We start from the raw sequence: 25,876 nt of genomic DNA on the forward strand, positions 1-25,876 counted from the left end.
ATTGAACACGATGTAATCTATTTAAATATTCACTGAGTGTTTAGTGTATCAGAACAGCTGATGATGAGAAAAAAAGAAAGCTAATTTTTCTAAATGCACTTTGTGTAATAGCCTTTTTGTGCAGTACATATTATGATTGATCAGTCAAACCACTTTCAATACATCCGACTAGCAAACATAAATAAATAAATTGCTGTAAATGAGGGTTGTAAAGCTTTCGATCCTGTAGTAAATAAGATCCTGTAGCAAATAAGATTTGTGAATACAATAAATGTAAATGCTGTGTGCATTAATGGCTTAGCCCAAAGCAGGTCTCCACATTTTAAATTAGCACAAAAAAATATTAGCGGTGCCTGATAAACACTCGGCTACAGCAGCTCAGGCTCAGTTTCCATCACTCATGAAACAAAATGAAATCAAATGCCGTATTCGTTTGGCTACTCTCGACTTCTGCGCCAGACTCGGCACACATTCAAAAGTCTCAGATAAAAGAGAGCATAAACATTATCGTAATTAAAGATACTTCACACAGCTCGCTAAATACCTTTCATTTCACCACTTCACTGATACTGAACATTCCCAGTGTCCCAGTTCACAAGTAAAAGAACTCTGCACTTGTAGTGAGAGGCCAGATTTTCTAGCCATAAACCAGACCGACAGTTATGAATGTAAATGTGGAGGCACATGCAGGAGTGTTTACAGCTTCCCCTGCCACGATGAACAAAAGCGAGGCTGGGGAGACAAGTGAAGGACGTACACAGGAAATCCTTCAGTGGACATGAACAGTTTAAGTCAGAGACACACAGAGGACAGACAGAGTAGAGTAGGAAAAGTGGATGGAGAGTGTGCGTGAGAGGAGTAAATAATTAATCCTGAAAGATGATCAAGTGAGTGATAAAGACAAGAAGCGTGAAGCGGACACAGGTAAAGGGCCAATGAGTGTAATGCTGTGATAAACAACCTTTCAACTCTGCAACACATGACAACATACAACGAGGCCTCCTCTGGAAACTCTTGGGACTTTTCAGAAGCTATTTCAACTACTTCCCCGCGTGCCTGACAGACGGGCATATCCTGTGCAGCAACTTGTTTATTTTAAAGCTGTGTGGACAACTTCTCCAACTTTTGCAGAAAGATTTATTTCAGCAACCCAACTCAACTTGGTTGGGTACAGGAAGAAAATAAAAATCCAAGGGGAAGCAACCGAAGTCCAGAGGAAAGACGAACGGTGATGAAATAAGGTCAGCCTCCAGGCAAAGTGAGTCATTCACTCAAAAATAAAGACATAAATCAAGATGAAAGACAGGAGCAGAGTTCCTGTGAATGTAAAATTTGACCTGAAGCTAAACTTTGTACATTTTCTATAAAGAGTAATGCAATATTCACGAACATCATTGAGCTTTTATTAATAATTGAATATGATACAACTGCAAGAAAGGTTTCAACATACCAGCATTTTCTCAGGATACATTTTCTTCAAAGACAGTAAATAAATACACCACAAGCAGTGTAATGGGAAAGCCACCAGAAACAGTTTATCAATTAAATGCCATATAAAGGTGAAATTACACAATGTTATGCCTTTTAACTTATTACTGTTCTTAGTGTTTTACTTTAGTATGAAAAGAAATCAGCATCATTTATCCAAATTGCGTCTTTTAAATTCAAAAGAGAAATAAACTGAAGGTCATTTCAGCATGTTGTGATAACTACACTGTTAGCCTTTGCTGTATTTTCTACAGCTAAATACCGCAAAATGCCCAGTAAAACTAACATAAAACATCTTTACAATTAGTTACTGTAATTTGCATTGCATTATGGGTAAAGGACATAGTATTACAGTAACTTACTGTATGTTTTGAAGTTGCAGTATTTTACTGTTTACACATTGCAGTAGTGGTACTGTATTTATAATGTCTTGCACTGTTAGCCTTTACTGTATTTTTTACAGCTAAATACCACAAAATGCCCAGTAAAACTAACATAAAACATCTTTACAATTAGTTACTGTAATTTGCATTGCATTATGGGTGTAGTACATAGTATTACATTAACTTACTGTATGTTTTGAAGTTGCCGTAATTTACTGTTTACACATTGCAGTAGTGGTACTGCACTTATAATGTCTTTGCGCTGGCCATGTAAGAATTCTATTTGATTTCCAACGGTCATCATAGATGTTTCATCGTGGTTCCCTGTTTCTGTATTTTTACTCCTTTAGTGGTTAACATATTTTTAAGGCAGAAAGAGAGCATGTACTTTTGTTTTTTTCACATCCTAGCTAACATTAATATGCAGTTTATCTGGCAACGTCATCAAGGGTGGCTTCGCTTCCAACGTTTTTCTGATGACGTTTGTTTTAAACTCCGAAGCTTTTTCCGTCCAAGTGCAAGTGCAGCTTTGTCGCTGTGCTGTGGGCTCACACTGCTTCAGCTCTTCGCAAGACAGGTAAAAAAACACTTCTTAGAAAACTGTTTGAAGCCAAAACCTAATCTGGATATGTACATTTTAGATGGAGCTAACGTAACTTATAGCATCATGCTGTAATGCTATAACTTAGCATGAGGTGAAAGATAGAAAAATATGATGGTGTTATTTTTTGAGCTGGTTCGGAATTAACGTTAGCTAAGGTGCTAATTTTACCGAAGGTTTTAGCTTGACTTTTGCCGCTAAATCTTCCTCGAACGACTAGCTTTGGGTTGAGATAAGCTCAGTGATGAGTGTCTGTTAGCATTGTTGTTACATCCTTTGTCGAACAATATAACGTTAACTGATAATTGATCCCCCTTTTTTAAAAAAAATAACTAATAACTAATTATCTAATTATTTTATTAGATAATAAAATAATCTAATAACTGTTCATTTGTTTAAACCATGACCTTGCAAATGTTAAGAGTGCAGATTAGCTAGGTCAACAAGGATGAATTCTAACTTGTTCTTTTTTTTTCTTTTTGTCAGATGACTTTTTTTTTTAACTCCCAAGCTTTTTCCCTCCAAGTGGCTGTGCAGTTCTGTCCTGCTGAGTGCTAACATAGTTTCAACTCTTGAAAAGACAAGACAACAGGTAAAAAGACAGCTCTTCAAACATATTTGAAGCCAGAAAATAGTCTGGAAATGTAGAGGAGCAGCTAACCTAATCTATAACTTTGAGCTTGCTACAGCTAGTTAGCCTGCTAAAGTACCATTACATCTCCAACATAGTGTATAAGAGTCTGTAAATGAGGACAAAGGTGGAAAACATTCAAGTGGTTTCTGTTATTTTTTGAGTTGGTTCAGCCACAGTGGCAGGTGGACAAAAAAGTTAATTTCCAACCCTGGTTACATATAAGGACTGTTCACCTGTTTAAACCATGCTCTTACAAATTTAAAGTTAAGTCAGTACTAACAGGTGCAATTATGTACAGGTGTAAATTCTGCAGTATTTGTACTTCATAATTTAGAGAATTTTGTAGTCATGTGAAGAAACATCAACACACAGCTAATTATCGGTTTCGTTGTGGAATAGAGCAATGTCCTACTTCCGTCAGAGAAAAAGAAAACATTTCAAAGAAAAAGAGGACTCAATCTTCATCTTGGTTGATGTAATTTTATATCGACTCTTAACTTAAAACACACATCTTAAATCAGAATTGTTCAATTAATTTGTTAAAGGTATCAATTCACCCAAATCACAAACATTTCATTTCATTAACCCATATTGTACTTAGCCATTCAGATACTGTATTTGTGGAATGTAATGCTTTCAAAAATGCATTTAGCCTCACAAACTGTCATTCACATCCGTTGTTTCAGAGTGGTAGCAGGATGTAGGGGTAAAGTCTAGTCTAGTCTCCGGGGTGAGGTTCTCAAACACCTGTCGTAATCTGGGTGCACTGGCCCTTTAAATATAAATTACTACCAGTAATTCATATTTAAGAGTTTTCCTTTTATGTTTCAAAGGTATCTTCCACCAAGATGTCTGTTGAGATGGAAATGACCTCACCTACAACACCAAGGGTAATCATGCTTGGTAAGAGGAATATTTTCTATCACTATAATTTTTTGTAGCAATCTATGTAATAGTTATGGTAGTCTGTACGTTTACTCACTAGCATTAGCCTGACAAGGATTTGTCTATTTTAGGAAATAGCTTGATGTCTGCAACCCGGTGGATGGTCAGTATGGAGGAGAAGGTATTTTTCGAGCCTGAGCAACTACATGACTTTGCCAGCGTCCTTGCTGTCTTTTTTAGGTCATATTATGACTTCAATCTGGAGTATCAGGAGTCAGCATCCACCACGCTGGAGATGATACAACAGTAAGTACTCTACACCAAACCATTTATGAATAAAATTTAATGACAGTTTGACTGATGATGAAGAACCATAGCTGATTGCTGTATTGTATGTCTTCATTTTAAAAAATACAATTAATATATTTTATTTCTGTTAAAAGATTCTTTGTGAGGATCAATCCAGATGTTGGTACCAAATGCACAGCCAAAGTCAGTACAAGCCGCAAGACGGGAAGTCTTGTCAAGAGGAAAGTAGTCAGTGTCAACTCCCGGATCAACACCTTCCTCAAACGACTCGCTGAATTTGAATGGAGGACTTCCAACTAGGTAAGCATTTTACCAAATGTTTATTATTTTATTGTCTTTATTGTCCACCAACAAAATGACTAAAAAGATTGTTATGACATGTTGTATTTCATCGTCTCCTTGGGGACATTTGCAGGGTCTCAATACAGTACGCAATTGTTTGAATTAGTGAAGACTGACTGACTGCTTTTGCCATAAACAATCCAAAAACCTGAAGTGAAGCCAGTCCTGCTCATTCTTTATGCAGCTTCTATAATCACTTCAGTGCAATTGATTTTTTTACACTGAAGAAATTATCAACTTAATGCTGCTTTATGCCAATGGTTTTATGCATTTGGACATTGTCACTTCAGCTTAATTTGTCAGCCTTCCTGTCGATTTGAAAATGTAGATAACTTCCTGACCACATCGTCTGTCTTATTCTTTACAGTTCAGCTTCCACAAGATGGATCTCACTGATTTTGTTTGACAAATGGAATAAAAGTTCTTCTGATGTAGGAAATGCATCTGATATAACAATATTTATTGATATGAATGTCTACCATACAGTACATTATCACACTTGCACTGTTATTGTGATGTATTGTGTAACAGTGCACATTTAAGCTACTGTTTTCTGACAATGCAGCCTCTGCTGGTTTTTTAAATGAAGTTAAGTATATTCTATATATTTTTTAAAAGTCAGTCTTTTAATAGTTTATGGCTGGTACTTGATGCACACGTTCATGTTGCTACATACATGTGCCATAAAAAATATTGACATGACCTGTAGTGTGTTCTATGGTTTTGTTGTTTTATAGCACATTATATTGTATTGTGACATTGTTCCTTATGACATTGTGAATATATAAATGGATTTTATGTCAACAAATCTGCTGAAAATAAATACCTGTTTTTATTCACAGTACTTGGACTAAAATTTCTTTTATAAAATTTTTCGGTTTATGGTAAAATATTCTTGTATTAAAAAATTTAAACTTTAATTTACAGTAAAACTGACATTATGTTGTGAAACAAGTTTACAGTAGACCAGCTTTACTATAAAATACATTTACAGTTTTATGCTATAAACTGCATTTACAGTAAAGCAGTTATAACTGCAAAGCACACTCACAGTAAAAATTAACTGTGAAATATCATGACAGTAAAGGTACCGTAGAATGGTAATTACAGTAACTTACTGGCAACACTGTTGCCAGTAAGTTACCGTAGAAGGGTAATTACAGTAACTTACTGGCAACACTGTTGCCAGTAAGTTGCCAGTAAGGTACTGTAGAATGGCAATTACAGTAACTTACTGGCAACACTGTTGCCAGTAAGGTACTGTAGAATGGCAATTACAGTAACTTACTGGCAACACTGTTGCCAGCAAGGTATTGTAGAATGGCAATTACAGTAACTTACTGGCAACAGTGTTGCCAGTAAGGTACTGTAAAATTACAATAAAAAGTCTAACAGTGTAAGTCTCATTAGGTGTAATCAGCAGAAAGAATGAACCTAACAACAAAGGTCATTCCATCATCAGATGCTCCATTGTGTAATGAACTTCGATTACCTGAGTTAAGACCTTTATGTAGTGGTCGGAGAAGGTTTTGCCCCCTTACCGATTCATTTTATTTTTGCATGTTTGTCACATACAAGTGTTTCAAATTGCCAAATAAATTTCAATATCAGACAAACATAACGTCAGTAAGAAAGTTAGTGTCTTTCTATAGATTTTTTCCACCTGAGAGAAGGAAATCATCATTTAAAAACTATTTTTACATCTTTATCTAAAACTAACATTAATTTGATGATCTGAAAAACTAAAGCACAATAACTGTTTCAGAAAGTATGAAAAATATTATATGCCACGCGAATATAAAAATGGGAAGTAGTCTTAAATTATAAAACATTTTTTTAACAGTAGCTGTTGTTAGGATGCACATGACTAATGTTAATTTATTTTTCTCAGATTAGTTTACAATTAATCTTCTCATAATTACAATATTGCAACTTAGAGAAACAATCTGTTCCTGCACTCACATTTTTTTTTTTACTTTTCACACTCAGTTCTGTATAAGGAAATGGAAAAATGAATGCATTGTAAAATGCACTGCCATCCAAAATAAAAAGGATTTTTATACATAGTGTTGTTGCTTAAAATCACTAATCCCTAGTTACAGCAACACCTTTATTGCATGAAACATTTAAAAGACTTCTTTTTTAGTTAAGCAGCACAAATGATGTTAACACAAGCAGAAGCCAAGAAGGAAAAGAAAATTGGGATAAGAATCAAGCCTGGAACTACAGCCATTCTTTTGACCATCATAATTTTGGCTCTTGTCCAGTCCTGAGAAAATGGAGTGGATGAGGTTAAACTTTCGCTGCAGAAAAAAGAAATCAGCAGCTATTGTCCCCACCACTCTGCAGGGACTTGACCCTGTCACAACTCAATGGGCAGTAAGTCTTTCACGCCAACAATATACAGGTAGGTGAAGCTAATGTCTTGATAGAATAAGATTCGGTATCAAAATGAACATAAGGTTCTGATGATTAAGGATAGTCATGCAATCCTGTAAAATGACTTGTATTTTAACAAGTCAGAGGACTACGAAGCGCTTCACACTATATTCTTTCATTCATATTCACATGACGGTGGTAAGCTTTTGGATTGTCGCCACAGCTGGTTTGGGGCAGTTTGACAGAAGCAAGGCTGCCCAGTCATCAGCGCTGGTGGTGGCTGCTGACCACCACCAGCAGCCACCGTGAGTGAATTGTCTTTCTCAAGGACACAACGACCGAGACAAACAGAGCGGGGACTGGAACCAGCAACTCACAAATTACAGGACAAACTCCAACTTTCTGAGCCACCATCGCCAGTCCAAGTATAGACAGTGCTTGGAGATCAAAAAACAGTATGACTTAACAAAAGGTATTTTAACTAAATACTATTAAAACTGAGATTCATTTCAGAATCAATACATGAATGTCAGTTTTGTTAGATTGCTACACAAAAACTATTAGTGTTTATCACAACAGCAGGAACCTTTTAAGGGTTTAGAGATCATTCTGACAGAAGGTATAGTTTTAGTCCAAACCAAATACATTCAAGGTGTTATCATAAGTAACACGTTTAGTCTGCTTTAAACTAATTCTGCTTCATTCCAACCTTGGTGCGTTTTTGTACATGTGAACAGAACAATCACACCAAGATGGGAATTCCCATACCACCTCCTCGGACCAGTCTTGGGACAGTTGCAAACAAACTCTGGATCAGTTAGTATTGGGTGTGAATGCAATCTGATGCTGATGCAACACACCTACCAGGCCAATGCACAAAGCTTGAGTCAAAAATCTATCTGTGACAAAATTTGTATTGCATTGTGGGATACTGTACTGTAGAGTAAAATTACTGTTTACTCTACAGTAATTTATTTACTGTAGAGTAAATAAATTAATAAACACATGCAGTGTGTCTTCTTTGTAATCTCAAATGTGTTTGCTGAACAGTAAACAATAACAATAATGATTTCAAAGACCTCCACACAGTTGCCGGACCAAAATCCAGTGGGATTGTTGTGGAACAGGAGATTTGCATCATGGGACTTGCAGGCAAAATGTGGCTCCAACTCTATCAAGGTGAATCTAATAAAATGACCGGTGAATAATAGGTTCTCAGATGGGTTGTCTGCATAAATGTCAGCTCATATGTAATTTTTTATTTATTTTTTTTGCTGCTTAATTCTGCCTTCACACTCTGATTAAATCCCCCCAAAAAATCTGTCTTCGTTGATATGATATATTAATATTTTCATGTCTCGAAACATCTTAGATGATACTCTTACATTTTTGCTTCATTTAGTATGCTGCCATCTGCGAATACACAAATTAGCCCCGGCTCTCAGCTCATCTCTTTCCTGCCCCAGTAGCATTCACATCCTTCCCTCTTCTCAACCTCTCCTTACTGATTAAAGAGAACAGCAGGTTAAGCCTACAGTTTATGAGCATAGAGAGACACACACAGTTATAAAAGAAGCAAATCCAGGGGAGAGGTCTGATGTTGCATGGCCTCCTTTACTGGCTCAAGATAATAAAATATGGTTTAAAGACCAGATATCATAACATCCTACAGTAAAAAAGTAAAAAAAAAATAATAATAATATTAATAATAATGACAGTGTAAAATATAAATAAATAGAAATAAGAATAAGACAAAATTATACAAAACATTTTGTACTGTTTGCCAAGTTTCTTTTTTCTTTTGTAATTTCCCGGTCTATCATTTATTTTTTATATAATCTAAATTAAATATATTTCATTCAGAAGGAGCCTTTCAAGTTTTTGTGTTTCTATTCAGGTCTTTACTACTGAAACAAAGCCCTAAAACAAACAAACAAAAAAAAACAAAACACTTTTTTTGGCAATAAGTTCATGTTTAGACAGTGTCATGAAAATGAGCTTTTTAAAAAAACTCAATTGACAGGCACTGGCAACCCGAGCGGGGCTCTGCCCACTTCGTTATTAGAAGATAAGCTAATAATGTCTTCTGGTTTGACCGCTGTATGTGCTATATAAGTCTTTTGTGTCTTTTGTATAAGTGTTTTGTTGTCAGCTGAAATGCGCTAGTGTTTATATCCTTTCTCCCAGGCTTGAAAAACAGAGCTGTGTGGTTTAATAAAATTTTTATGTTTCTATAAACGTGGTTTATGCACATTTTGAAGTATCACGTTCAAGTTGATGGAAATGGTAAAACTTGAAATAATTTCCTCAGATTTGCAAAAAATGTTTTTACGCTCTGCTGAAATGTTTTCTGGCTTTTCCAAAAAAAGAGATACAGAGCTAAGGGAGAATTGGAAATACATTTCTCTGCTCTGATTAATAGTTTCATTTTTTCAAATTCCACACTCTGCAATCTCCAATTTGCTTTTTTCTAATTTCTTTAATTTTTCTATATACATTTCACTTAAATCTGGTTTCACACCCCTTTGCACTAATTGTCTTTGGATTGGAGGAGCTTCCCCTCCCCCTCTTTGTTTCATAATATGCTATGATTGTAGTCATTCTTTGCATGAGATTTACTGCATGACGTGCCTGTTAAAGTCTACTTACATTACTATTTACTATTTTTAGCTAAGTAGAACAAAAGCAGCTATAGACATTGTTTTATTATTTCAACCAATAAAATGCTAGATTTTTAATCTGTGGCATGTATTGTGTGCTGATCCCATTAGTAAATAAATCAATAACTTCTCTCTCAAATCATTTCTCCCTCATGTTTACTCAAAATAATTAGCTTGAGCACAACTCATTTCTTTCTCTGTTTTCATTTTTTATAGAGAAACACAAACAAGCAAGGCTTATTTTTTTAATAGGTATTTACAAGTGTGATGAGGGCTTATGATTAAAAAAATAGATAAATAAAACTATTACAGAAGAATAGGTACACATAATTTTCACATAAAAATAATATGTGCAGTTTCTGACCCCATGACTAAAAAGATCCAATTTAAATTCAACAGTCTCTGTTATTTCACATACTCAGAGAATATAGGCCACCATAATTGAAGAAAAAATGCCTGCCGTTTTTCTTCGGTTCCTGATAACATAAAACACTTAAGCCCGTCACCCTGTGCTCCTCTGGTTATTGAACTGCCACGTTTTGTATTCAACAAACTCAACCCTACAAGCAGTGGCTAATTACAAGAAGAAAAAAAAGCAATCTGTTCCTCTCACTTGGTATATATATTAAACAAGGGGAAATGGAATGGATGAATCAGCCTTAGAAATACCATTTTCCCTTCCTGATTTTTTTTTATTGCTTGCTCCCCTATCTGTCCCCATCCATCATTGTGTTGACAGGTAACTCAAATGGCAGAGGAGGATGTGATATTTTGGCACTGAGGCCTGGCTTTGAACAAAGGCAAGCACAGCTCAGAAACTGTCTCAGCTGCAGTTAATGTGACAGTTGGCTCCCCAGATGAATGTGACTTTTGACAAATGAACATCGTTAGACCTTCTGCTGTCCAGCACGCCCACTACTTGCATTTGCAGCACAAAAAGGTTTATTTCACAGCCCTACATATATGCTAACAATGGTGGAGCTGAAGTCTGTAATCTTCCCACCTCAAGCTTGTGGAATCTGTGTTAAACACAAAACATAGTAGTTTTTTTTTGTTTTTTTTCTGAGAAATTAATTCAATAGATGTTGATGGAAATTTTTTTTTTTTTTTTAAACTGTAGGCATGCTAAGATCTTCAAATCTCTTATCATAGTCACAAAAAAGATTTGAGTTTAAGAAATAAAATTCTACCTACACTGTAAATTTAAATAATCAACAACAGAGAAAAGGCAAAATGCATTCATTCATTCAAGGTCATTGAAACTGCTATTTTTCTAGTGCAACATAATCTCAATAGATTTTACTTTGTGCAGAACTAGTGAGGCTAAAAGTGAGAGCTCACTTAAAAGAGAACAGCTGCTTTATTCAGATATTTCTCTTCTTTTTGGTGAGCTAAACACTGAAGACTCTGATCAATTCAAGACTAAAACGCATGGCCCATGGACTCAGATCTTTAAAAACAATTCTTGACTACTCTCCAGATCGATGCACATGGTATCAATTCAAAACATTTTTTTTTATGATAAATTAATCTCTTTAAATTGTGAGTCTTTTCGATTTAGGTTTCCTTTTTCTTAGTCACCCACACTTGTATGATATCTACTGGTTTTCTAGCCAATTATATTGGCTAGAATGAAATGATTAATTAAGCCACGTCAGTAAAGAATGTTAAAACTTGGTATAGTTAAGCATATAAAGTCTTAATACTTTGCATGTAACACATTTTTAGAATTAGGGCTTATACTGAAACGGTTTGGGCACTCCAACAACCACTGAAGTGTTTTTTGTTCCTGTAAAGAAATTTTTGTCTTTTCAATAATTTTTACAAATAATCATCTGTAAAGCATTCAACAACAAATCTAGCATTTATATAATCAGAGTGCTGAGATTTTTGTCAGAAGCTTCAAATGATGATACTGAAAGGAATAAATGCAACAAAAAACCATGAGTGAGTCTGTTGCACTTTGCATCCACTTTTCACATACACAGCTCTCAGGATTACAACCATGCCCTGTTATCACAGTGTCAGAAGATCATAGTTAAAGCAATAAAATAAAAAGGTCAGAAACACAGATATCTTCTTTCCCGCAGCTCTTGTGTGATGTAAGCTTTTGTGTTTTTTTTTTTAAATAGTGTTTTTGTCCTCAAGCATTTAATCTTTCAGATCTTTATTAATGAAGAACTCTTTTGAGGAAAGTTTTTGCTTCACATGGTTAAATCACATATGCCAATATACTACTTAGGGTAAAAAAATAAAAAATAAAAAAATGTTAGCTTACCAGAGTTACAATCATCTCCAGCAAAGCCATCCTGGCAGACACAGAAACCCTCCTTGCAGACTCCCTTCTTGCTACAGTTGTTGGCGCAGTAGACCAATGAACAGTCTTCTCCCACATAGCCGGGACGGCACTGGCAGGTCCCATTGACACACAACCCCTGATCTGAGCAGTCGTTGAGACACCGTCCAACCATGCAGTCTTCGCCTGTGAAGGACTCCTCGCACATGCATTCCCCATCAATACACAGGCCTCTGCCTGAGCAGTCTGAGGGGCATCGTGGCTCTGAACAGTTGTCGCCTCCAAAGTCCCGATCACACACGCACTCCCCATCAATGCACACCCCCTGACCAGAGCAGTCATTGGGGCAACGAGGCTCTGAGCAGTTTTTGCCGCCCCAGCCTTCCTCGCAGATGCAGCCACACAGATCAAAGCTGAAGCTCCCATGGCCGCTGCAACCTGGGACAAAGTCCAGACGACCTAAGACAAAGAGTTGACATAGTCTGCTTTACAAAATGGTTCCAGTTGATACCTTCTCAAGCAAGAAAACATTATCTGTGGAATAAAATTTGTTAAATTCATTCCAAAGTCAAAGACTTTGTGTTTATGACAATTGCAAACACAGACTAGAAAACAGTTGACAGAACACATAAATATACAGTTGCTTAAATTAGATTATTCCAGCAACCATCCTCCTCGGCTGCGTGTGTCATCCTCTTTCTGATTCTGATCATGACTGCTAGAGAAAATCTTTTTCTCACCATGGAGATGGAGCGTTGTCAGAGAGTATTTGAAATGGGTGATGGTGTCAGTGGAGCAGATACTTTAACCATCATTTATTCTGTGTCTTTCTCCACGCTGGTCTTCTCATGACACGGTGGCAGAATTATCAGATTTCTCTATACACTTTCTCCACAGAGCAGGTGAAAAGAAAATGCCAATCTAAACATTAATATTGTGTTGTCTGCGTCATGTTTTCTGCTTGGCATACTTGTTGATTTCATGTTTGTTTGTTTTTGTTAATCTGTTCAATTTTTCTCTCTTTCTACATAAAGAACACTAAAAAATGTATCTTTTTTTGGATGCGTTGTTGTCAGGAAATGACAGAACTCACCCATGGCAGAACCTTCCCCACAGCATCCAGATCCACACTGAGCTCTGAGCATGGACACCTCTCTCTCCAGCATCTCCACTCTGGTGGCCAGTTGCTGGATTGTGGTTATTGCTGGACAACTGCATGCTGCTTTTGGTATGTTGATGCGGTGCGTGAAAGTCACCTAAGCAAGGAGCAACAGTTTGGCTTGAATTTCACAGCATTCACAAGGCAATAAAATCCTCCATTTCAAATGTCCTCTTGAGTTTGTTCATGTTTGAAGAATTGAGGTTTTAGACCCTTCGTTAAGTATAAGATTATGATCAGTATACCTGAAAATTTGGGCCCTCTGATGCAGCTGCTGCTATTTCTTGAGTCTTATCTTACCCATCAAACATATGCATAAAGTCAAAGGCTTGCAACTGCCTTGCTTTCATTGGTTAAATACTGATACTAGCACAATGTTTACTGCGAGTGAATTTTATATGCAACAGTCCACATACAGTTTTACAATTTACAATTTATTTATTTTTTAGTTTTAGCTTACTGTAAGGTTTCTCCCCACCAGCAACACTCTCAGACAATGTGCAAAATATACATAAAGCAATGCAGACTAATCAAAAAATGCTATGCAGGTGCATTTTGTTAATTCCACTTAGGGCAAGAAGAGGGGACAGGTCAGGAGAGAAAGTGGCAGAAGATATCTGTAACTGAAATGCAAGCTAAGGCCGAATACTGATTGTTCAAACCGCCCAGGTTCCAGACAAGAGGCTGTTTTATCATTATAATTTTATAAAGATTGTTTGAATTTCTGTCAGTAATAAACATTTTGTTTTTGTTGTGTAATAAGCGCAAACAGACATGAGAAATCCAAATAGACTCCCTGCACTGGACCCAATTGAACAGCAAAGGCTAAAAAAGCCTTTGCTGTTCAATTTAATAATTATTATATATTGGGTAAAAACAACACTAGTGTCTAAATACCTTATGTCATCATGTGAAATTACTGGAAGTTATAGTGCACAATAATGTTCAGAAAAGCCACCTGACTCTCTGCATCAAGCGTCTGCTCTGTGTATTCTGTTGGCCCGGATGGCTCCCCTGGACCCTCAACTGGAGGTCTGGATCCCAACTCAGCGTGAGAATCTATACAATTCAAAGAACATGTCTCAAAAGTTTTAAATAAAACATGATGCTGGACATGCTTCTAAAATGTCTCGACAATTTCTCCAAATTGAGTCTTCGCAACATTCAGCTGATCAGGGGGTGAGATGGTCACCTGGGGCCACAGATGCATCCAGGTCAACGGAGCACAGAGACTCCATTGGCACGTTAATGTTGTACACATGGTTAAAGACAAGAGGCTGCTCTCGTAGCGTCTGGTTGACTGAGGAAGCAGAGGGAAACTGATCCCCCTCTGGGATCTGCCTTCTCACTCTGGTGGTTCGAACCAGCTTGTTGTCTCCTGATGGAGCAGCCTGTGCAGCACCCTGGAGCGAGAGACAACATGAAACAAAAAACATTACACGTTTTGAGGACTCAGGGGATTCAGGTATGTTCTCTCTTTTTTTGTCCTTCATATGACAGTGCATTTATAAAATGATGGAGTAACGACAAAGAAAAGAGCCCAGGGGTATAACAAACAAGGCAACAATAAAATGCAAGATCTGAAAAATGGTGTTTACTGGCTCTAACACTGACAAAACAATTTTCAGATAGAGAAACAGCAATCTCCAAAAAGCAGTGGTGACAGTTCTGTGTTTAACAGCTAGGTTTTCTGACTGCCAAAGTAAAATGTAATACATAAGAAGCAAGATCCCATCATATAGAAGTAATCATATATATATCTGCAAAAGTACCCCAGTATCCTATTTAACCTTTCTATGTTGCAATTTAATTTAAGTTGCATTAAAAACTATTTAAACTCTGAAAAATGTACTGTTAATGTTCATTAATTCATTCATTCATTCTAATTTAGGGTAAAATATTGACAGCTGTGGGCGAAAGATTTTTACTGTAAAAGTCTAGCAACCATAGCTGCCAATATTTTACCCTAAATTAGAGTTTGTTTGTTTTCTTTTTTTACAGTGTGCCAGATGCTAAACCCCCATACTCAGCTTAAGCCTGTTGATAATGTGTTTTGGTTGCACCTTATCAAAAACAAATTCCACTTGTTTGATAACAGAGCTTTTATGATAAATGAAAGATGGCAACAACAATTGGTTCTCTCCATGACATTCTTACAAAAAGGCCATATTTCTGGACTGCATGACTAACAGGTCTGTCATCAGATTCTTCCACCTAAGCTGTGGATCTCAGCTGTTTCTCCAGAGTTATTATGGTCCCTTGGGTGCTTCTCACCTATCTGTTTAGGCCAGTATTAAAAACTTGGACCCCCACTTGTCTCTGAGAGCTCTATCAGTGTCTCATGGAGGCTGGGAAGTGACATATTGCAGAAAACACTGACAACTGGGCTTTAAACACCTTAATTGGGCTGGCGACCCTGTATTGATAGACCAGGAATAAAATATATATATATAAAAATTGAAGAACTGCTCAATTTTTTTCTGTCAGAGAGCTGAGAATATTCAGTACACCAACATGCAGCACTAGATAACAACAATGACATTTATGAATATATTTGAATAACTCCACATGTCGTTGCAGTTTGATTTCAGAATGATAGCCATTTGAAAGCTTTGAAGCTTGAATCAAAAGTTTTTTTCATTCACCTATGAATGAAAGGATATTTTATTATTTGTGGTCCAAATGAACAAAACATAAACCCTTTCATGTCTTTTCAAACTGAAGTGCATTTGAAGCTGAAAATGTATTGCTAACCAAAGAGCAATCCTAACAATTTACTTGCGAACTTCTCCCACTTCTAACAGATGCGATGCAGTTGCCAAGCACATATTTAGTTTGCCTTTATAAAAGTAAATTCATATGAAACATCATCTGCACTAAAAGATGTTCTTACTTGACACATGGTGCTTGAATTCTAGCTTTATAACCATAGAGCAGTAATGTGGTTTTTGAATCCCATTGACTTATTTACACCATCAATTGTGGAAACATGTAGAAATTTTCTCAGTAAGTGCATGCAAACCATTTTAGCAGCACCTTTAAGGACTGTATCTAACAATTTTGACAGATCTGGGCTGCACACAGACCAATTTAACACAGAACCCTTTTATGTAGCCTGGTTGTAACAATAAATGTGGAATGTGGTTTACACTTCACAAAAAATGCAGACATTTGGGTGAACGCAAATGTTGCTCTAAATTTGGTACATATTATCCAGATATAATGGTGTTAAAACCAACTGCTAAATTCTGAGAAATGTCTCAGAACTGAGAAATGTCTGCTTTTCAAAAGTGCAACAAAAAAGAAAACAAATATACATGCTGTCAAAAGTCATAATTTGTAAGCCAACAATAAATTTGATCTTGGCTTAAAAAAGATTAGATACAAAAAAAAAAATAATAATAACTATCACACTGCTGAGTCAATTTTACCTGTAGTGCAAAAAGGAGAGCAAGAGCCAACATTGTTGTGAGCTCTGTGGTCCAATGAAGATGCTTTGATTCTGGCATCCTTGCAACACACGTCACCACTGTCCTCCACTCACACCTATTCAGTAGAGGAAGAGAAAAAATAAAAACCGTTATTTTCAATGACATTTCCAAAGAAAGTAATTAGTACAATGGCCTTTATGTGTCTGCACATAAATACACTTGTTACTGAAACATAAATTCATAACTTTGTGCAAGCGCAGAGTAACTTAAGTAACTTCATTCATTGGTGTCCCCCACTCTATTATAGATCCACAATAAGCCAGTTCTGCAAGGCACTATTACATTTGATTGGGCTACTTATCAAAAAATATGAAGAATTAAAAAAATTATCTGTTTGACCATAATCTTATACTTGATAGAAATAACTAGCTTTTAGCAGCTGCTTTTTAGCAGTTAAAAACAAAAATATCACAGCTTTTCCCTAAATTTTTGTCAGTTTGGGACTGTATAATATTTCACACCAAGTTTGACAAGTCTACTGAGTCGTCACATTTAAAAAAACAAATGTGACAATCAAAACTTGATTCCAAAAACTTTGGAATCAAGTTTTTCTCTTGATTCCAAAGAGAAAACTTTGGAATCAACATTTCACAAATACATTTAAGTAGAATCTGAAGAAGTGTCAAGAGATTGTGAAATGTGGGTGTAAGAGCTCACTTATTTGAATAAAACATATACAATATCCATAAATGTAGGTATGATGTACATTGGCATAACTGGACAAAGTAGTAACTACAGAGATTTTCTAGTCTCAGATACATTTATAATTGTACTGATATTGCTATTGTTAACAGGGTGTCTGTAATTGGATTAGAACAGGTTCTTACGCAAATCTGTTTTCAGTCATTAATACAGTATGTCAAATAAAACTTGAAATAGTTTTATTTGAAATACAGCTACAAATTCAAAACCAGGTGTCTTTAGTATGTGTCAAATATGCATCAATGTACATCTTAACTGCACTTAAGGTAGTTTTGAAACTACCTTAAGCCTAAACTGGGTAATTTCATGGCCAAATCTGAAGCTCCAAATTAGACATCAACTTTGGTTTTAATAGGTGTTGTGAGATACATGCAAATAAGAAACACGAAACTTGTTCAGGGCCTCCATCAGGAATACAACTTCAAAGGTGATCATTTTGAGTTGATTGGTTTGTGTCGCTAAAGTATAAAAGCATCAATCAAACTAAACAGAATATTTATATTGAAGACATTTGATACTGTTTTTGAATGAGATTTGAAGTAATTTCATTCCCAGTTCCCTTCAGAGTAACCATGTTTGTGTGTGAATGGTGGATATGAGTATCTGTGATTTGAATCCTAAAAACCTTTTTTATTATCTCAACAGTGCATCTCATGTTGGTAAAGCAGTCTGCTTCTCTCAGCTGGAGCCTTTTGTGAGAGCAAGATGGAAGGCATCTTATCCCACCTTACAGGCTCAGGCTTCAGTGTATTTGCACATAATACATAATACACAAACAGCCAGGTTTACAGTGCTAGAGCCAGGTATCCTTATAAGATTGTCTCATTCAAAGAATTTCTTTGTCATTATTGCATACTTAATGCCTCAGCTTTCCTATCTACATGCTTTACATTTCAGCATAGGGACACGTTACTGTTATTTCTTTTTTTTTTTCTCAATATTAAATATTTTGTTCCATAAAAACAAGCAAAAACAAACAAACAATGAAGTAATTGCATATAACTGATCTAGATGATATGTTATCACGCCGCTGGTTTTACAAATGACTTTAGCCTTGCTAAAAAGGACTTCCACCCAATCGTCTGTACCCAGGAGATGGACAATGTTTCACTACTCCTCAAGCATGGAACTGTGATCTGACACCACAAGAGTCATTTATCTGCCAAATTCACCAAGCAAAACATGGGGGATGTAAATGATGGGATGAGGTGGGCAAGACCATCCTGTTAACAGAAAAGCTACTTTAGACAGTCTTTGGGAGAGGCTGGGATGATAAATGGTTCATCATAAATTTTCTGTGAGACGTATAATAAAAAAGAGAATTTTAAGATGAAGTGCAATAATGTGTTTGACACTTGTGAATTATGTCATTTTATTGTTCTTCTCTTTTGATTGTTAAGATGAATGAACATCTTGTGACGTAATCTTTCATTTATCCATCCATCCATGACAAAGTGGGCAACTTCACGTGACAAGATAATGAAGTCCCAAATAAACATAAAGGCAGGCCAAATTTTCACAATACTTGTCGTTATGACTGAATTATATATATTTTTTAATTATTAAAAAAACAAAGTCAGACTACATTAATGCATCTATTCATTTGAAAACAAATCTCATCATTAGTTGCTCTAAATTTTATAATAACTGTCTGAGATATTTTCTCACATTTTATTCAAGAAAATTCATGCTTTCATACACAAACAAGCAAAATTGGATACAAATGTAAACAATAAAAATAACAGTCAAGATAGTGTAATCTATTTTCTTCTCCCAGCTGTTGTTTTACAGGTGAAAGATTCTATCTACTGATACAAAAACCTGAAACTATAATTTTTTTTATAGTTGTTTTATGCAGCCCAGTAACCTGTATTTTCCCATCACTCATATTATCAAAAAGGCTGACACAAGCAGCAAGTGAAAGCTGATTCATCAGCAACTTTTGCTTTCACATACCTGTTTTGGTATGTTTTGATTACTTGGTTATTCTAATAGGTGATCTAATATCCGACTAAAATTCAAACTGGTCATTTATTAACAGAGACATCATCACACAACAAATAGTTTTTTTTCATTTATAAAAATGTTAATAAATAACCAAGCAAAGAAAATAAAATCAGACCAAAGAAAGAAAAAACCCTAAAATTAATTTTCAGCTTAAAAATTGTTTTGCAAAGGCAGTGCTAAAAAGTTTAAAAGAGGTTGAAAGTCACAAGCTCATCAAACTGGATAATGGAAGAGGCTGATGCCCACAAGCATTATCGCTAACAGCTAGTTGAGGTTTTTCATGGAGGCTCAATTAGGAAGAGACCCAATCTTTTCAGCTCAAGAGAATCAACATGCTACAGGCATAAAAAGCTGGCTCTGAATATTTACGTTTTGCAGCAGTAAGTGCACACGCCCTCAGAAAAGAACATAAGCCAGCATAAAGCCAAATGCTCCGGTCTGCACAGCCTCAAAGCCCTATGATGTCATTTTGTTTTATATTTAAAAATATATTTTGAAATGCTTGAGATATGGGAAATAACTAAATGGAAAAATAACTATATGAATGAAGGCATTTGATGTGTATGACCGTGCTGTTCGTCAAAACTGGAGGTGATCAGTGTTTTTATTTTCATTTTTAAGTACGAAAGAACAAAAAGAAGGCTTACAGAAGATACTGATGGCTCCTTTAGTTTATTCACAACTACATTTTTATTACCTGGGGAGATATAAAGTCAGGGTATTCAAGATCCTGTTGAAAGTTTACTGTCACATCAATCGCAAGAGATTTCTTGGGAGAAACTGAATGGCTTTGCCTCCCTCCAAGGATAAAATAAAACTGCTTGTTCATATTAGAACAAAAACCATCAGTGCTTCTCTGTAATGTCACAAAGGAAGGTGAAAATTATTCTGCCTGCATTAAAGAACCTCCTTTAAAAAATAACCCAGACTGTATAATGAATCACAAAAAACCCAAAGGCTTAAAAGTCAGGTAGAAAAACTTTGATCTTGTCTTTTTTCCTTATTCTTCTGTCTTAAATTAAATTTATCCCTGAGCTGTCTTGGTATGGCAAAATCTTTCATCTTTAATGTGATTAAGGGGCAAGAGAGGAGATATGAATAAAGAATTATATCTCAGAGTGCAATTACAAAGTGACAGTAATCCAATTTTCTGTCACCAGGTACACAGAAAAAAAAAAGTAAACTAAAAAGACATCAGTTGTTCATTATAGACAGCAGAGCAGAAAAACGAAAATAAATGGTGAATCCCAAATAACCGTAGTGACGATATAAGTTGTCCTATCACTTAGCGTAACAACCAATCAAAAGAGAATGAAACAAATAGAAAAGGTGACCGACAAAATTATTAGTAACAAAGTACCAAATTACTACATTTCACACAAAAGGCGAAATGCATCCTCCACGACACTTCATGGCAAATTTGAGTTGCTATCGTCTGGAAAGAGATTCATACAGCCAAAGGCAAGAACAAAAGAACTATTCATTACTTTATTTGGAAAAATTAAAAATTTGATGTGGGACAAAAAGAAGGTAACACGACATGAGAATTGATCACACCATTTATATCACTGTTGAGTTTCTTAAACATAAACATGGTTTAATCACAATTGAGGGAAATTTTTTTTATATGCTTCTCCATCTATTACTGACCATCTTTTAAAGACAAAAACTTAAGCAGCCAGCAAGATCCTCCCATCTGGTGACTTTGCTTAGATCACCAATTTGATGCCCGTGTTCAGTCAAGCATCAGCCGTGCCTTATGTTTCCTTTTATAATCATCACATTTAGACACATTGTTAACTGTTCAGTCAAGCTTGCAGAATATATCACACAGCACTGAAGTTTCTAATAAGTCCACACTTACAAGCATGTTGTTTGAAGAGCTTCATTTATGCAAATTTTAACTGGCAATATTACTACATGCTAACGTTCTCATTTTTTATTGAAATTTTGAATGCAATGAATAACAATAAGTTTCTATTTTGCCACATTGTAAAATTTGTATGCCTCATTTCAGTCTCATGGGACTCACAGATGTATTTGCGAGTCATTTATTAAATACAGACTTGGTTTTGTTATTCATGCTAGGTTAGATTTGCATAATGTAACAGTCACACCATGATGCTTCTACACCTTTTATATACCAGCCACAGCCCACAAACTATCCCCAATGAGACAAACAGCGAGGTATTAGCCAATCTACCATTTTGATTCACATTCCTAAATTATCTGAGCCTTCAAAGTTCCACATGAATTAATAATTTCTGCATAAACCATGGATATTTCTGAAAATTATGTATTTATGTTTATAATATTTAGTAAACGATGTAGCTGAAAGTAATCATGGTAAAAAGAATAATATGAAATACTATGCAGAAAGACCCCGAGCCGGGAATTGATCCCAGGACTTTCTTGCAGCAAGGCATCAGTGCTACCTACCGCACCACTGAGTAGCCCCATAATTTTATAGGATTAGTCATTATGAGACATAATTTTATTAAATGTAAATTATGACAAAAATCTAAATAGCAAAAATGTAGATGGCACACTCAATCGTAATCTGAACACTTGTCACTAGTCACTGAAGTCTGAGCAGCAGCTGGCTTTCTGTTAACCTTATTTAAAGTTTTTATTTGTGGAACAACTTTTTGACTTTCCAAATTATATTCGCTTTTCACATTTTCTAATGTTCAAGGAGTGGTGCTCTTTTCCTAGCAAATTGAAACAGAGATGATGAAAATTCTTAGTAGTGAGTCCATAAGACGTACTAGTGTTTTGTTATAAGTTCAATGATATACTTAGCATTTGCAAAAGAAATATCACAAATGTAGAATTTAAATTTTTTTAACAAGATCAAAGCTTTTGAAAGTGTATGCCTTTCTGTCTCGAAAGGCCATGCATTCAAAATTCAATAAAAAATGTTGTCACATCATCCCTATTCAAGTTTTGCAGCTGAATTTAGGACTTGTTACTCTTTTGGAGATGTTCGGATCAACACATTTGATTGTGTTTCTTGAGATTTGCTTTGCCTGTTTCCTTCAAGAGCTTCACAGTTGCATGGCAACCGGAACAACAGTTTTAGTCCCTTGAGAAATCAGAGGATGCTATGCAAAGGTGCACATGAAGTACATAGAGATGAGGGTAGAAAGATTTATTTAGACAAGAGAGAATTGCAGAAAAGGGAAAAAGTTGTTTCTTTGTTCTGTCTTCAGAGCCTCACTCAGATCACTGGACGATGTATGAATTAATGAGCAAACTGTAGAATCTCAATGCATCTCAGTATTATGTTTCACAGACGCATGTCTAGAGAAACCATCCAACATTCTCTTGTCTTAATTAACAGCTTTGTGTAAATGAAAATAAAATCACGTAAAGTACAAGTAAAGCAAGTACGGAAAAGTTTCTGTTACTTTTGTTATGAAATGTATATCAAAAATGGAATTAAACGTTTAGCCTAATTAAATAGAAGTGGCCAGTAGAACCCTTAGATGTTTGATTTATTTGAGATATAGCAAATTCTTCAAAACTTGGAGAATTTGTTCAGTTCCTCAAAACATTCATGAGCCAAATCTATATTGGTGGAAGATAGTTTCATTGCCATTTTGAGGAATAGACAGCACTCAGTATGGGCATCTGAGGGCATCTGAGATGCAGACTGACTGATCCGCATCTCTGTAGACCTAATCCCATCCAACGTCAATACACCACCGTTCCTTCCTTACACCACCTTTGTTAAATACTGACCACTGGAGATGGAAAAAAAATCCCCAGCTAACGCTGCACTGATATAGTTGCATTCGTCAAACTTACTCAATTTTTTATCCTGGCTCATTTTCTCTTTATCTAGCACATCAACTTTATGGCGTGGACACAATGTTCACTCCCACTAACAGGTGCCATGAGGGCCAGGTAAGTGTTATTCAGTTCACCTGTTAACACTAAGTATTGTACAATAGAAGAGAAAATGGCATGAGAATTTCAACATTTCTTTCTCTTTTTTTGGCTGTATAAACAAAGGCAGACCCTGAATTCATCTCTTCTCCCCACACACACACACATGCACACACCTCTTGATCATAGTCTTTTCCTGCGTAGGTGTGTGTATCTTTGTTTAGTCAGTGTCGGGCTCACAGGAGATTAACATCCCAGTTGGATTACAGAAGAGAAACACACTGGGATGCTTCATTAACTCTCATTCTTACATTGTGCTGCTTTCATTCCATGGCTGCAAGGCTTTTTAAGACTGCTGCCTTCTGATTAAGTGTTTGCTGTCTGCCCAGTAGACATATGTCTCAATCTGTGTACATGGTCTTTCTCCTACTTGGGTCCCTCTTGGGACTCTGCGAGAATGGATAAATCAGCCTCGGGAGCAATTGACTGTCACTATCCTTTTACGAGACTCACGATTAGGACAGCGAAAGTGCTCATGAGGCAAGCTCCACTAAGGTCCTGCTGCAGTGGTGTCGCTGCAAGTATATCCCCAGCTGCTGAGATGCAGCTGCTGAGAGAGGCACCGCGATCATGAGCAGTCAGCGCAAAAGACGGCATCAAGTGCTGCTTGTGGTTTAAGATGCTGCAGGCTGATGTCGATTCCAGGCCTGGATGGTTACCAGAGGGCACAAAACCTCCATCTGCTGAAATGTTGTCTCTCCCCAGCAGCTTTGCACTCGGCAAAGAGGAGGAGGATTTTCTGCAGAACTCGCACTTTTGCTTTCTCTGGATTTTAGTCACCTTTCTCCGAAAAATCACCTTTGGTCCATCCTGGTCTTGTCCCTTTTTTCTATTTGCCACTCTCATTTTTCATTATCTGTTCTAGTCATTTTCACCATCTCTTTTTATCTTTTTGACAAGGTTTTCATTTTCTTTCTTTGACAGAGGATTTTCTTGAGCCCCGTCTCTAAAGTCTTTTTGTCACTTTGCACAGTAAATCTGTTCACTCAGAGACGCTGATTTTTAAGCTTAGAGTCATCCACTATGGAGGGTGGAAAAAATGTTTTTTGTCTTTTCCACATCTAGTTACAGTATCCCTTTTCTTTCTTCGGCAGAGGCCTTGTTATCCCCTTCTTCCTTGCCCTATGAAGGAAAAGCCCTAACCTTCATTTGCACAGGTTAATGAGCAGCCACCTCAGCATGAACGTAAAACCAATACCAAGCCTTCTAGCAGGGGTGATTGCTCACACTCTCTCTCATTCACATCACACATGCTCCTTTATTCCTTCTCCATCCCCGCATCTCAGTTTCTTTCTCTCAATCTCTTTCTACCCTCTGCACCTTGTAAATTGGACTCTGGCAACATTACGATGCCTTTCTCATTATTCTCATCACTCTGGCCAAATTGCCTTGTCTTTCAGGACCATTGGGCTCTGTTCATTGGCTGCTCCCTCAACCTGGGTGCTGTATAAGTCTTTGTTTCCCTCCATCTTTGGGCTATTTCTGCACAAAGAAAGGACCAAAAATGGATTCAGTTTAACATCATGAGGCAAAAGCTAATATCACTGACAACCACACACCATTTCACACCACACTTTCTGATCCATTTACTTATGAAAATGGAAACAAACACAAATGAGAAGATCTGAAGTAACCTGTTAGATAAAACTGAAATTTGAATATGGTGATATTTGCATTTATTGTCCAGTATTTAGTGACTACTATTGTGGAAAATGGACGAAAAGAAGAAATCCTACCTAGAAGCTCATATAGACAGATAATAGTCCAAGATAAATATATATCCTCTGCAAAACCAGCAAAACAGTTATATTTAAGAAAGAAAAAGAAAGAATCAATCGGTTAAGTGTATGATCAGTTGATTGGTGATATAAAAGAGCACTGTTACTTTTATTACAGCAATTAGATTCATGTTGTGGGCATATTTAACATCTTCTTATAAAAGTTACTGGAGATCAGACTGATTTTGGAAAGGTCCAGTTAACTCAGCTATAATCAGCAGTCTGTGTCAGCAGACTTTTGCCAGACTGCAAGTGTGTGATGCCATGTGGTGCCCTCAGTGTTAATGATCCGGCAAAGGTGCATCCATCTGTTCCATCTACATTCATTCACTTTTTTACTAAAACTTTTTTTTTGGTTATGCCATCATTTGAGTCAATAACAATGCTTTACAATGCAGTGTTTCTCTTAGTGAGTTTTTTCTTTCTTCCAGGTTTCTTCTTTTTGGCCAGGCCTTTGAGCATCTTCAATCCAGTTGTATCGATTTTAGAATAGGAAACAAGCAAAATGCTCATTTCATAGTCAGAATAATCCCTTCTGGGCTAACAGAGCTGTATGTGTTGCCAGGAATATAACGCTGAATTCCAATTACGATCTTGTTTCATGCCTGTTCAGTCCCAACAATTACTTATATTGTAGAGACCCACTGCTACTCATGGGACCCAAAACCCAGAAGAAGAAGAACTGTTGTTTGGATTAGTGGCTATGATTAGGACTAAGACGTGAACTGAGTTTAGGTTAAAGGAATGTAGTGGTAATGGTTAGGTTTAGGGTAAAGGTAATGACTGATGATGCCACCATCCAGTCATCACT

The 25,876-nt window shown here is 36.4% G+C and overlaps 1 protein-coding gene across 2 annotated transcripts in view; it reads right to left on the reverse strand.

Moving 5' to 3' along the window:
* The window catches only part of tnr (tenascin R (restrictin, janusin)), a 213,418-nt gene that overhangs the window by 59,585 nt on the left and 127,957 nt on the right, over positions 1–25,876 (reverse strand). For both annotated transcript variants that reach the window (XM_044134450.1, XM_044134451.1), the window contains exons 3-7: positions 16,568–16,682; positions 14,329–14,539; positions 14,095–14,195; positions 13,071–13,233; positions 11,960–12,436 (exon numbers count right to left, since the gene is read on the reverse strand). In XM_044134450.1, coding sequence (XP_043990385.1) covers positions 11,960–12,436; positions 13,071–13,233; positions 14,095–14,195; positions 14,329–14,539; positions 16,568–16,682 — 1,067 coding nt within the window. The remainder of the gene's footprint in view (positions 1–11,959; positions 12,437–13,070; positions 13,234–14,094; positions 14,196–14,328; positions 14,540–16,567; positions 16,683–25,876) is intronic.

Source organism: Gambusia affinis, linkage group LG12, assembly GCF_019740435.1.
Source record: "Gambusia affinis linkage group LG12, SWU_Gaff_1.0, whole genome shotgun sequence".
Lineage (NCBI taxonomy): Eukaryota > Metazoa > Chordata > Actinopteri > Cyprinodontiformes > Poeciliidae > Gambusia > Gambusia affinis.